Below are 15,014 nucleotides of genomic sequence, written 5' to 3'. Positions count from 1 at the left end.
GGGATACATAAGACATTTATGCCAAGTGCAGGCCCTTAGAGTCTATGTGGAAACTGGGGGTGGCAACTTTTCGTCTGTGACGGTGGTCCTAAGAAAGGCTGTGCGCTTTCAAAGCAGTGCCTGTGCCACTGAACAATCCTATGTGTGAAATGCCACCGCCAGGTGTGTCTCCACATCATGGGCGACCTTGAGAGGGATGCCCTTGGAGGACATATACTGTATGTGCTGCAGGCTGACAGCATCGAGCACATTCTCAAGATATTATAAAGTGAATGTTGCAACCCTGTATCCATTGGGCGTTCTTTGGCCAAGTTCCTCTGCTGCATCCTAATGAGGTGGGTACTCAGGATTCCTTTTGGCTATGTTGTTGATATGAGTCATCCTGTGTTAGGACTGCCTCTGGCTGTCAGTAGGGATGAAATAGAACGAAAGTTACAAATGTAACAACGCTTTTATGAATCCTGTGATGACTGCCATGAGGATGAGTTCTCAGTCAGTGATGGTATAGGCCTCCTGGTTGCCCTAAGTCAGTGTGCCTCAGATACTGAGTCGCGCCGTGTGCTTTAAACCAGATATACCTGCTTGCATGTCTTCTTATTTATTTATGTTGAAATGCTAAATGTAGTATTTTTAATACCAGTTGTAAATTAGGTGTTTCGTTAACAATGTGGAAAGCGTTGTGCATAGAAGCCAGTGTGATACCTTACAGTGTGCAGAAGGCTGCTGTCAGTGCCAGGTTTGCTCAGCTTGGCAGAGGGATGCAACATTCCTCTCATTAGTCATTTATTGTGTCCAGCACAAAGAGGCAACCCTCACTCTCTCCTACTTTTTTGCTCTGTTCGTCCACGGCTTTCTAAACAATCTTTTTCTCTCTCTTTCCCTTCCCCTTCATTTTTTTGTTCTGCCATTCCACCCCTTTTATCCACTTTTACCCGTTTGATGTACTCTGTCTTCTCTTAATACTTCATACTTTAATAGTTCCCTTAATAGATCTCATCTGGGCTTCCATTGACCAGCCTCCGACTGGCACTGTTGCCTCTTACATTTAAAGGAATGGCTGTTTTGACTTGATAGTCTATTTATGTGACATGGAGTGTGTTAATATGCACACTAGTATTGTCGTTTTGAGTCTTATTCTGTTGTTATCCGGGATATGGCATTTAAATGGAGCATGAAAAACCAGGTTATTCCTATACATGATCATAACAGTATTCAGGTTTCCGATCATCTGCCTGCAGTTGGTCTTAATTTTTTTACCATCTTAGCCACTGTGTCTAACAACAAAGAATATCCAAAAACCTTGACATAACCAGGATACTCCAAAAACTCGGTCATAACCAAAATACTAATGTGCATGTAAACACACTTATGGAGAAGGGGAGTGTTAGAAAATTTGACTGAAATAAGGAGAAAACGACAGGCTCCTTTTAGGCCTTTTTTAAACACAGTTGTTGTACCCAGTTGAGGTGAACATGATGGCTCTGTCTTACCTGCTTGCCTTTTTGTAGAACCCATTAAACTAAATGTCACAAAATTCCATGTGAGATTGGCTTTTGTCATACAACTGTCACCCCACATGAATAAGCGTTAGTGGTGTAACAGACCATAGTTGATCTGTGATTCGTACAGACATGTTCTGAATATATTGTGTTAATAGGATAAAACAATTCAGACTTATTTTTACAATATATTACATTTTCGTTACAGAAAGAAAGAAAATACCGATAGAAGGTACTGTTGTTGGTTTACATATCTTAGTTGACAGCAATGCACAGGCAAAAGTGTTCTTTAAGTAATAAATGAAAAGCAGATATATTTGGCCACCTTTTGTTTTTTTGCTGATCCGAAAAATTATCCAATCCGTGACTCAAATTGGTGATATGATCAGAATTGTGAGTTTTGTGATCCGTTGCATCCCTAGTTAGCATTAAACATAACAGAGTGGTTGGTATAAAATGAGGCTGCATCTTCTATTCCAAATATTATTTCCATTCTGTGATTTTTCATTTTTTTATGAGTTTGAATTTATTGATACCAGTGTATGCATGTTTTCCCTCATTTATTTTATATTTTCGTTTTACTCAGTTTTGTAATGATGTCTATTTTTCTTTTGTTCCCCTTTTTTTCTAACTGTCCTTTACATTTGCACTTCCATCCCCTCTTGTACTACTCCCCTCTCTCTTTTTTACCCTGCTCTGTATGGTTATGGATTTATTTTCATCCTCCTTGTTGGCTGTTACATTTCCCTGGTAGCCAACAGGGTCTAGTTGCCAGATGCAGCCTGTACAGCCGGCACATGGACAGCAGAGCTGTTGGACTGCTGGACAGACCATTGCCAGGTAAGGATTAATCAATCAATTAATTATTTGCCTAAGTCATATTAAATACAATTTGAGTAAAATGTAATCCGTCATTTTCTTCAATTTATGCAATAAAAACACTAATAATATGAAATATATGTGTGTATGATGGGGGTTTGTGGGGGGGAGCAGATGTAGTCCTTGACCAGTTGACCATTTCATCACTATGATTAGTGCCACTGGGCGGTAGTCATTCAGGCAGGCTGGTCTTGTTTTCTTGGGCACAGGAATGATGGTGGACTTCTTGAAGCATGAGCTGAGCCAGTGACAGGTTGACTATCGTGAGCAGCGGCGATCGCTTGTTTTACCACTGACAGGCTCAGATTATTTTTCTTTGTGTTTGACATTATGGAAAGGATCCCTACAGAGATAAACCTTTTTTGTTAAAGAGTAAGATCCTTTTTGTAAATTGCTATCACCAAACCTACTTGACTAAATAAACAGTAATTTCATCGTAAATTCCCTTCATTCAAAGTGGACAGAAACTATCAAAAGCCGACTTGGTTCGTCTTTCCACTCTGTCAACAATCACCACTCTGGTTTGGTTGAGATAAACACATTATTTACTGATTAACATGTAGAAATGCTGGCTCTATACACGCTAAAAGTTTGTTAAGTTTATTTAAATGTAGTCTGATGGGTTAAGTGATAGCAGTTTCAGAGCTGTTTCTGGTAAAAAAAAAAAAAGAAGGATTTTACTCTTTAAAACAAAAAGGTCTATCTCTGTAGGGATCCTTTACATAATGTTGTCAGACACTTAGAATATTAATATGAGCCTGTCAATGGCAAAAACAGAACTTTTAGTAGGTGACATTGACAGTAAACATTTGTCCTGTAGGGTTACATTGCAGCCCTGTTTGCGCCTGCCAGTTACAGCGTTCAATGGTCCAATACTGGACCAATTTCAAAGATTGTTGTTCACATTAGTCACTTAGACACCAATGCATGGTCCAGGTTGAAAAAAAGCTGTTTTTGCTTGTTGGATGTTTAGTGTTTAGCTCACTTGCTGCTGATGTGGATGTCAATGGCAGTTAAAAACCTTGTTAGACTCACACATGGAAGTAAAGACACATTGAAAAGGATACTTGATATCTTTGTTATACTGGTAATCACAGTTTAATATTACATGGTCAAATTGCAAAATGGGCCTTTCCATGCTCTATTTCCATACCCAGATTAAAACCAACCACATAATAATTGTAATTATTTGGTATAGAATAGGTCCAAATGAAATATTTGTTGTACTTGTGTGAAGATACCAAAGAGTCCTGCACACTGTTGAACACCTGTACACACTTCATTATGCCTCTGTGCTGACGACAGCCGTGGCCGTTCATTATGTTTCTGGGTTGTCCGTACGTCCATCCATCCCATTCTTATAAACGCAATATCTCAGGACCCCCATGGAGGGAATCTCTTCAAATTTGGCACAAATGTTGACTTGGACTCAAGGATTAACTGATTATTGGTGGTCAAAGGTCAAGGTCACTGTGACCTTACAAACACATTTTTGTAGCCTAGAATTCCTATGCTAATTATGACAACTTTTCAAACAAATGTATATAGGTATAGTAAGTGATGTGTGTGGCTACATTTCAATAAATTGCAAAGACCGATTGATAGAGGAGGTTTGGGTCCACCAAAGATATTGTATTACTACTATACCTTTAACTTCATTAAATAAAATGGCCCACTGGTCACTTTTGACCCATTATCGCCCTTGCAAAGCCTGTCTGTCAAACTGCTGGTGAAGCCATCTGATAATTTCTCACTTAAATGTTGTTTGGACCAAAGTGGCGCGGCTGTTTGAACTGGATCCATATCTAAATATCTCATCAATTATTCGGCAAAATCCAAAGTTATGTTTAGTTAGATCTGCCCTTTTTTGGAGGGATTGGTTGGAAAAGGGATCTGAGTATTATACTGGATGATGAGGAGTGGGGCAGAATCTGTAGGAATATTAAAACTATGTCACAGGATGTGAGGGTGCGCCTCATTCAGGTCAAGATTATGCATCGCTTCTATTGGACTCCCTCCAGATTGTTTAGACTTTTTTTCAAAGACACATAAAATAGTTGGAAGAGGATGACCAATTACTTCATGTCCTATGGTCCTGTGTAAGGTCCAGGGGTCTCATTTATAAACGTGGCGTACGCACAAAATGGGGCTGAAAATGTGCGTACGCCACTTCCCACGCAAAGGTTGTGATTTATAGAAAACAAACTTGACTTGGAGAATGTGCGGTCCTCCACGCAAACTCTGACCCATGCGTACGCACATTTTGGAGACAAAATAGGAAGTGGTGACGCAGATGGTGAGGTGGTGAACTGAAGTCAGACTGCAGAAAGTAAAAGGGAATAACGATTACTTGTAATATTTTCAAGTATTGATGCCTTACGCACATTTTTTCACTCCATATTATCCACGTTACCATGAAGATTAAATCCAGCAGTGTTACTTGCGCTTGTACTGAGTGATAATTGTTCCATAAACACCTCCAACTCAAATCTTAAATCAAAATTCGTTCTTAATATTTAATCGGCGCTGTCTCACCGTCACATTGTCCGCTACGGAGCACAGGAGGAGGAGATGGCCCGACTGCATGGAATACAGGATAGCATTTAAATACCCTAGCATTAGATAACTGCAGAACACAGTGTAAAAAACTAAATATCTATCTTTAAAACTGTGCATATATCATCAAATGTCAAAATCTGGAAATACAGCCGTTAAGCTCTTGCGCAATCGTTACAATTAATGTCCTCGTTATCGGTCCGAACTTTAATACTGTTTGTGACAAAACCTGCATGAAGAAAAGTGTGTTTGCCTATTAGACTTTATTTCGTCTTCAAATTGTATCTCAGAGTGGGGGATACCACTAGTTGATGCTGTGTTGGCAAGGTGTTAACAATCACAAATTTTTGTAAACAAATATAAATACTGCGTGACACCCGTGCGTAACGCTGCATGATGGCACTGCTGGCCCTGCAGGAGGACTACGGCAATGGAAGAATCAGGAGAGAAAAAGGCTTCAGGGACCATGACGATGACTGGCTAATGTGCCAATTTAGATTCCCTAAAGCTGAGCTCTTGGATCTCTGTACTGAATTGGGTCCAGTAGAGAGGGCAATGCGCCGGAACTGTGCCATCCCGGTCCAAATACAGGTCCTCACCACTCTGGGGGCAACCGGCTGTTTCCAGAGGGAAATGGCAGACAGCCAAGTGTTTTTTTTTAATAAATATTATATATAATCTTCACCTTTATCACTAAGGCTTGTTTGGATATAATATATGGTTCTGTTAAATCTAGGTCTGGTATATCGAAGCTGTCCCCGAGTGCCGAAATGCCTGCCGTTTTGGACAGTAGCCTATTATTAATATACTGTAGGTAGTCTATGGATCAGGTTTCCCTACTCTGTGCGAGAACAGGCCGAAAGTATAATTCAATTTGCAGCAATTCCCGAGCGTCTGAGAAGTTTTTTGTTTTTCCCCGCCAGTCGTCATGATTTGGCATAACGAAAGAACAACTGCCAGGGTCACTAACATACTGACCAGCATTCATGAGGTGCTTTGCATTGACTATTTATGGTTAAAAATGGGCGTGTACAGGGCGGGATAAGAGGCGGATTCAAGTACGCACACTTGTAGGTAATCTCTGATTTATAAAGGGAACATTGCTTACGCACAGTTTTATAAATCTGAATGTTTTTTGGTGTACGCCATTTTTGGCTTTTGGGCGTACGTACACTTTTAGTAAGGAGCGTATGCACAGTTTTATAAATGAGACCCCAGGAGTTTTGTACCAGGATACATGATAACCTATGTCGGATTGCAGGGACCCAGGTTTCATTCAACCTCAGATGATTTGTTCTGGGAGATGGGTCAATCCTAAGCGGGATGGATAAGCACATAAGAAGCTGGGTCCAGACTAGTTTAATGATAGCCAGACAGATTATTTTAAGAGGATGGAGGAATGAATGGGTGCCGTCAATCCAGGAGTTGGCTTGTGAGATGGCTAGGGTGGCGGCGTTTGAAAAGATGTATAAACGCTTTGCCAGATTAGATTTATATACTGGAAAATGGGGAAAGTAGCTGAGCTTTCTGGAGGGCTCCTAACCGGCAATTTCCACTGGATGCGGAACGTCTCCGGAACGTCGACGGAGTCATTAGGTTTCCATTAAAGTCAATGTGTGTATTTCCACTGACTGCAGAACGTCTGTGTCCCTACTCCGTCCCAGTTCCGTCAGTCCCCAGCCCTCCGGAGCAGATACGCAGAGCTTCTATTTTTGATGGACGACGGAGAGCTCCGCAGCAATTCAGCATAATTCAGATTGTGCGGGACAGGAAGTCGAGCACAGAAACAAAATAAAATACTTTTCAAAATAAATACACTGTGCTCACGGCAGGTCATATTTCCCTGCACTACACCTTGAAAACACAGCACAGAGTTGTTTCCCCTCTACTCCTCTGGATGGAAACAAACTGTTGTTGGTTTTGTGGTTCTGTTTATAGAAACTACATCCTGTTATATCGCACGAACATACGTGAATTTGCGAGATCTCGTGGTCGGCTGGCCGCAGCCGTTACACAACAAATCCGGACCTGGTGGGTATTGACGGACGGCGGAGCACGCAGCCGTTCCGCAGCGGAGCCGGTCCGCAGACGTTCCGCATCCTGTGGAAATCCACGGTAAGAAGCTTTGTGCTGGGGAGAGATGTGTATGATGGGCTTATGATGTTGTCATTTATACATATGTTTATTTGGTTTAAAGTTTATTGTCTATTTGCAGAGATGGCAAAAGTACTCACTTCCCGTACTCAAGTAGAAGTACAGATACTTGTGTTAAAAAATACTCTGGTAAAAGTAGAAGTACTGATTTAACTTATTTACTCAAGTAAAAGTAACAAAGTACAGGCTTGGAAATTTACTTAAAGTATAAAAGTAAAAGTAGCTTTGCGAATGACAACCATTTTTATGCAAAGCTACCTGGACCACACAAATGTTACTAGCGTTCAAGCTGAGAAACTTCAGTGGACATGGAAAAAAGGCTCTTTATATGCCATTGTCTACATTTTAAATGGATGTCTGGCAATAAGCCTAAAACATCACATATATGATTATTGTGACAGAGACTGGGACTCCAGGTTAATAAGATTCTGACTGAGTAGCAAAATATGAATTCAGTTGTGATTCTGTGAGAAATCACAGATCCAGTTTCTCTTTTTTAATCTTCCCCTTAACATTTAAAGGAATCTACATGTATGTGTGTGTGCTCAAATATGGCTTCTGGAAAGAAAGTAAAGGATAAAATATGAATTACTAAACAGACATTAATTAAGAAGTTCCCCATATTTTAAGAGTTGCGCAGCACATTGGCTAGGAGTCATTCTTGATGCCTACTATCTCAAACATCTCTCTCATATAAGGCCAAGGATTTCTTGCTGCTTGTCTGCCAATTTCTTCATTTTCAATCATGTCGCCATCCATACTACTATGTGCTAACGTTACCACCATCAAGCCGCAATGATTTGCCGTGAATGAATGCCGCTGAATCTGTCGAGTCGTCTTGTAGTGGTGTGTCAAGTGCAACATACAGTATATTCCCATCCAATTAGATTGAATGTGGTATTGATGACGCGGAAATAACGGTAACTCCTGTGAAATTATTTGAAACTTGTTAGTAAGGACTAAATTTGGACTGTATTTAAAGCTGATTCTGGTTTCCAACTTTGCCCTCTTTTGATGCTTTATTAAGATCAAGCAACGTGCAACCTAGGTAACCGGTGAAGAACACAAACAACAAAATCACTAGCTAACTTACTTTAAATTTGCAAGAACTATAGACCAATACAACAACAGGCTTAAATGAACTGACAACATAAGTTATACGACTTACAGTTCTTAAGGACACACACACAAGATCTCAACTGATTATCCTCCGGACAGCTAGTCTCTTTTTCTTTTTTCTCCGTGTGGCGCGCGCGCCCGCTCGCGATGTGAGGCGTGTGTCTGTGCTATTCTCCGACATGACGACCTCTTGTACAAAACTAAAGTAACGAGCCAATTTTGTAAAATGTAAGGAGTAGAAAGTACTGATATTCATGTTAAAATGTAAGGAGTAAAAGTAAAAAGTCGCCACAAAAAAATATAGTAAAGTAAAAATATCTGAAAAATCTACTTGAGTACAGTAACGAAGTATTTGTACTTCGTTACTTCCCATCTCTATCTATTTGGTTATTATTATATTGTCTTGAATGTTATGGTTATTATGTCATCTTTTCTAAATTTTTGTCTAAGTGAGTGGTGATGACGAGCAGGGGGTTCGGGCAGGGAGGGGATATGTTCATGTTGTAAAGTGTATGTTTTGTATGTTGTTTTAAAAAAACAAATCAAAATCGTTAGTATAAAAAAGAAAAGGTCAGAGGTCAACTTCACTGTGACATAATGTTCTGCAAAAACACTTTCTGGCCATTATTTAACACCATACTCAGGAGCAGAAGGGGAGACATTTGGTCTGAAACTAAATTGGTGATATTCTTGGGAAAACTGTGGTGATTGTATCGATCCTATGTGCTGCCTGGTCAAAGATGTGTGTCAGCAGTCATTCGACAAAAAACTGAGGTTTCATGTTTTTGCTTGAGTGTTTACTACCATACACATTATTTTATATCTATTTAATGAGCTTTCATAATCAGATATATCTTGCTACTAATCTGGGTTTCAGCAGAAATATTTTACCAAGGTGAACATGTTTTTTTCATAGAAAGAAGAGCCCTGCTCTCCTTCCTCATGTGGTAGTACCTTGTGCCTCCTCAGGTCTGAGACCAGTGGGGGATCAGCCACACGCTCTGGGATACACAGACACACACAGGTTGGCCAGTATTCACAGACCACAAAGCAGGTATTTACACTACTGCACCAGACACTTGGACATTTAACTGTTGATTTTCAGGGAGGTTAAGAATGAAAGAAGACAATAAGGAGGTTTAGTAACTCCCCCTATGTGCAGACATATGTAGCTAAAACACATCATACTGTGGGAAAAGGAGCCTGAACAAACAACCAATACTGTCTTTTGTCTGGTGAGGCCAAACACATAAAGCTGACATTATATGGAAGTATCTGTGCAGAAACGTGTGAATGTTACTGTAGGTCTCCATAGAAAAGTAGTTGTGGCTAAATGTAGGTTGTAGACAGAAGACAGAAGAAACTCTTGTGTGAAATAATATAATTTAATTGTGAGCATGTTTTATCGTGCTCACGTGATGTGACATAATCCTGACGCCATACTCGGATAGGAGGTGGGACACACACCTTCAGTACAAGTGTGAAAGAATCCGCCATATGAATGTTTCTGATTGACAGCTGTGCACGTTCAGTTATGTCCAGCCTGGATAAGCATGTTCCAGCCTACACATGACAAGAGTTCACGTTTTTATTACAAGAAACCAACAAACAAGGCAGCATGAAGACTGTTATAATACTATCTATTATACTTATCATTGCACTTACAATAACAAGCGTAGCTGTCCTCAATTTAGGTCATCATGTCGTCTCATCTCTGGTTTTTCCTGGGGAACTGAGCAGCTCCGTCTGCTGCAGAGAGCCGACAGGATTGAAACAGCAGCAGCTTTCAGCGACTTTATAGTGAAAAACCGTTACAGCGTACATTGATGTTAAAATGTTTACAGGTTGGAAGGACAGTCTGAAATGTTTTGCACGGTCTTTCGCTGTACGTTTTGTTGGTAAATGTGAGATGTTCGAGTCACACGTCTCGCCTTCATATCAGAAAACAAGAATTTGGCGACATATGTGTGTTACGTCCACCCGTTCTCACTCCCGCTTGGTCTCGAGAGTCACATACTGACGCAAAGTCTGGCACATGGGACTGCTGGGATTGGTTGAAATCGCAGGAAACTCCGGTTATTGGTCAAATTTGCGGTAAAGTTGCGATGATTGGTCAAAATTGCGAGTCGCACCAAATTCACGGTGATTGGTTGAATTTGCGTGAATTGGCGCGATCACGACATCGAGAAATCCTGGAGGGACTGACATTTAGAACATACATTGTGTATTGGTAAAGGGGTGCATGAGTTCATCTGACAGGGCTGTGGGGGGGCTGCAGACCACAAAGGTTGGGAACCACTGGTCCACAGGACCAGTCTGTTGACACCCACAAATAGATCATTTGTATATGGTTAAATGTACTTTTGTAAGGTACTGACAAATTACCTTTGTTGTTTAGATAGAAAGGCTTGTTGGGTGTTGAGTTGCTTTCTGCAGTGTGTTTCAGTCACATTTGTCTGCACATAGGGTTAATATGCAGTACATTTTTATCTCAACTTTTAAACCAACATGTTTGCCCTCTACTGACCCTGTACTGTCACCCCTCTTCACCAAGGTCCCAGCCTCTCTCACTTCCACCTCTGTTTGCATCCAAGAAGGATGGCCTCTGCAGCAAGAGGTCCTCGGACAGCAGAGAGACACCCCTGGTTTCAGATGCTGAAGCCTGTGGTGCTGAAGAGAAGAACAGGGTGTTGGACAGTGGACAGCCTCCAGCACGAGGCACGTTGTCGGAGAAGGAGAGCGACAGAAGCAGACGAGGCTGGTCGTGGACTGTAGGGGAGAACTGCTACACTGCCCAGTGGGTGAAGAAGAAGCAAGATAGCAGGAGCACCCGGCCCTGGTGATCGGGAACTAGTTATCATCAAAGTTTAGACATTATTTAAATGTTACTAAAAATTGAATTCTGGAACCATTCAATGCTTTCAGAACACAAACATGTGCCAAGGCAGGAATTCAGTGTGACCTTCAGATGTGTGTATGATGGGACCTCTAATTTTAAAACTTCACTTTAACTAGTTGACCTAACTGGTGCCAGGAGCCAAATATGAAGGTGTTTCACAACACGCCATCAGACACCAAGATCTGTACCCAATGGAAAACGTTAGTTTAAAGGTGTATTAAGGCTATTGAATATTGACTAATATTGAAGTCCAATAGATAAAACTAAAGTTGCAACCAATTCAGTTGTGCTAATTTACAGATATATAATACATCTATAATTTCCCATGCCTCCGTGCTGGGGCCCAGGAAGGACCGTGACTGGTCCCCAGTGGGACCGTGTTCTGACATTGGCTCGAATGAAATCCCCCACTGATGAAGTAGTGAACGCGGGGCTGACTTGGAAATCAGTTGTAATGGTTTATCTATCCACGAGAGGGAGCAGTGATTATGGACATGAAGCGTTTTACCCATAGACTAAAAATACTGGACGAAGCTTCCGGGCCTGAAAAGTGAAGCCAATGCTGCAGCTCCTTAAAGCTGCATTCTATCTGATTTCCAGCAGGGGGAGACTCCACTGGCTCCAACAAGAAGTCTCTTTCTATAGAAGTCTATGAGAAAATGAGTCTACTTCTCTCTTGATTTGTTACCTCAGTAAACATTTTCATAATGAGTTTATGGTCTCAATCTCTAGTTTCAAGTCTTCTTCAGCACAGCATGATGTTCATTTAGTAAACGATGCTCCCATTTATTCTAAAATAGATGATAAAGCAGGGGATGCTTTAGGACCTGTCAATCAGAACAGAGGCTTAGCAATGCTAACCATGCTAACACTGGGGACATTAAAATAGACCTCAACTTGTTTTTAGCTGTTGTGTTTTCATCTCAAACTTTGACCCTCTCACTGTGTGTTTTTTGGTCACCCAAAAAATGTCTTTATGTTTAGTGTTCTGCTAACCAAGCTAGCTAGCTACTGCTAGTGTTAGCTGGTAACTTAAGGGAAAGTTTGCCAATTTTTTGTTCTGCCGGACATGCAGATAAATGTCTCCAGTCCCCGGAGGCCTGAGTTGACCCACCGGTAAATCTCCATTAGATGACTAGCTTCAGAAGGGTTGAAAACCTCAACTTACCCTCTTTAGCGTTTAGCTTAGCGCAGAGCCATTGAGACAATAACAACACTGGCTTGGCCAGGTCATCCTCCCCAGCTCCACTCTCTCCAGTTGCATGTCCAGTTGCAAAAAGCCAGTATTGCCAAACTTGAGGCTTCAAAATGGCAGTCCACAAACCAATGGGTGACATCGGACGCTACATCCACTATTATATACATATAAAATCTATGGGTTTACTGGCCTGAAATCAGCTGTTCTTATCATATTTGATGCATATGAGTGTGGATTCCTACAGAGCATACTTTTGTAATATGATGATCATGTCATGATTTAATGCTGAACCGTTTGTAAAACCCTCAGTCTACAGGTTTTTACAGTCGTATGAAAAAGTTTGGGCAGCACTGACAATTTCCATGATTTTCATTTATAAATAATTGGGTGTTTGGATCAGCAATCACCAATCATTTTGATCTATCAAATAACTGATGGACACAGTATTATTTCTGTAGTGAAATGAGGTTTATTGAATTAACAGAAAATGTGCAATATGCATCTAAACGAAATTAGACAGGTGCATAAATTTGGGCACCCCAACAGAAAAATCACATCAATATTTAGTAGAGCCTCCTTTTGCAAAAATAACAGCCTCTACACGCTTCCTGTAGCCTCTAATGAGTGTCTGGATTCTGGATGAAGGGATTTTAGACCATTCCTCCTTACAAAACATCTCCAGTTCAGTTAGGTTTGATGGTTGCCGAGCATGGACAGCCCGCTTCAAATCATCCCACAGACAATGATATTCAGGTCTGGAGACTGGGATGGCCATTCCAGAACATAAATGCCTGAGTAGATTTTGAGCAGTGTTTTGGGTCGTTGTCTTGTTGAAATATCCAGCCCCGGCGTAACTTCAACTTTGTGGCTGATTCAGAGACGTTGCTATAGGAATGTTGGTAGTGTAGTACTTCTCCATGACATGGTGAACAAAACCTGTTCTTAAAACCAGGTAGATTTCATACGGTCTTCTGTCTTCTACAGGAGCAGAAACTATAGTTTCACATTCTCGTAGCTCCAAATCCTTATGGAGAAAATCAATAGGATTTTTACTTCCGGAACCATTCATTCATTCAACCTTTATTTTGAACATTATTCTCAAGAATCTGCTGATATTGAGTGGAATCCATGCGAACACCCCTTGTTATGACCAAATATTAGTCTTTGTTTAATCAGTCCACAGCACCTTATTCCAAAATGAAGCTGGCATGTCCAAATGTGCGTTTGCACGTGTGTGCAGAAAAGGCTTCTTCCGCATCACTCTCCCATACAGCTTCTCCTTGTGCAAAGTGCGCTGAATTGTTGAACGATGCACAGTGATACCATCTGCAGCAAGATGATGTTGTAGGTCTTTGGAGGTGGTCTGTGGGCTGTTTCTGACCGTTCTCACCATCCTTCGCCTTTGCCTCTCCGATATTTTACCTGGCCTGCCACTTCTGGCCTTAACAAGAACTGTGCCTGTGGTCTTCCATTTCCTCACTATGTTCCTCACAGTGGACACTGACAGCTTACATCTCTGCGATAGCTTTTTGTAGCCTTCCCCTAAACCATAATGTTGACCAATCTTTATTTTCAGGTCATTTGAGAGTTGTTTTGAGGCCCCATGTTTGCCACTGTTCAAGTTGTTGTTGTCTCGTGTCAAAGAGAACAACAACTTGAATTGGCCACCTTAAATACCTTTTCTCATGATTGGAGGCACCTGTCTATGAAGTTCAAGGCTTAATGAGCTCACCAAACCAATTGTGTGTTCCAATTAATCAGTGCTAAGTAGTTACAGGTATTCAAATCAACAAAATGACAAGGGTGCCCACATTTCTGCATAGCCTATTTTTCACATCTGATTTAATTTCATACAACTTAATATTGCTACACTTAAACTCTTTGTCTGGAAAATAACCCAGTACTCAGCTTTTATTAGAAAATGAATGGCATGACAGAGTAAATTATTATGCAGCCTCAGAGGGGTGCCTAAACTTTTTCATACCACTGTATGTTTGGAGAGAAAGAAGTGGCTAGACGGCTGAAGGAGACTTGTCTCTAGTTACTGATTATACTGACCTATTCTGTCCATGAAAGCTGTTATTTAACAGAACTGCATGACAATATAAGATATAGAGCTAAGAGAGAGGGAAAAGATAGTTCTGAATTTACAACAAGGCATGAATAATCATGAATTAGTCTTTTTCATAAATGTAGTGTTTTATGAATCTCAGTCATTGTGGAATCGAGAACATGAGCCTAATTTCCACTCCCACAGTTTGGCTAACTGTGGGAGTAGAAATGAGGCTCGTGCTGGGTGATAGAGCTTTAACAGGCTGTGCATGCTCCTACAGACACCAATACCGTTTTTGGCAGATGATCACTTTCTGGCACGACACTGGGCTCCTTGCTTTCCCCGCCACACCCGGGCCACACCACCTACCAAAAACGTTACCTGGATGTGTGACAGCTACGAGAAAAAAGTAAGCGACACGCCAGATCTCTGGGGCCTTCTGTAAGTTATTTTGGTGTACAATGGTTCTGGAGAAAGCTGCAAGCAGCAATACAGGAGGCCAAGCAATCGGCCTGTTCCAAACATTTTAAATGGCCACTGCACTAGTCATTTATACACCTGGCCCCCGGTGTCTGCCCACTGGCAGGCTCATTAAATAAGGCCTGCCCTGTTGATGCTTGACAACTGATCCAAATGACAAATGACTCGCTGTGACCA

General features: G+C 41.1%; 1 protein-coding gene across 9 annotated transcripts in view; it reads left to right on the top strand.

The window, feature by feature from the left end:
* atat1 (alpha tubulin acetyltransferase 1) overlaps positions 1-11,723 on the top strand; it is a 35,644-nt gene extending 23,921 nt beyond the window's left edge. Inside the window, exons 10-12 of one of the 9 annotated variants that reach the window (XM_031279043.2) lie at positions 2,254-2,339; positions 9,124-9,261; positions 10,762-11,723. In XM_031279043.2, coding sequence (XP_031134903.1) covers positions 2,254-2,339; positions 9,124-9,261; positions 10,762-11,050 — 513 coding nt within the window. In that variant the 3' untranslated portion in view covers positions 11,051-11,723. The remainder of the gene's footprint in view (positions 1-2,253; positions 2,340-9,123; positions 9,262-10,761) is intronic. The other 8 variants (XM_031279050.2, XM_031279048.2, XM_031279045.2 and 5 more) reach the window with 8 other exon arrangements.
* The last annotated feature ends 3,291 nt before the right edge of the window (positions 11,724-15,014 follow it).

Source organism: Sander lucioperca, chromosome 16 (assembly GCF_008315115.2).
Source record: "Sander lucioperca isolate FBNREF2018 chromosome 16, SLUC_FBN_1.2, whole genome shotgun sequence".
Lineage (NCBI taxonomy): Eukaryota > Metazoa > Chordata > Actinopteri > Perciformes > Percidae > Sander > Sander lucioperca.
Note: the sequence above shows the minus strand (reverse complement) of the source record. Positions and strands in the feature narration are given on the sequence as shown.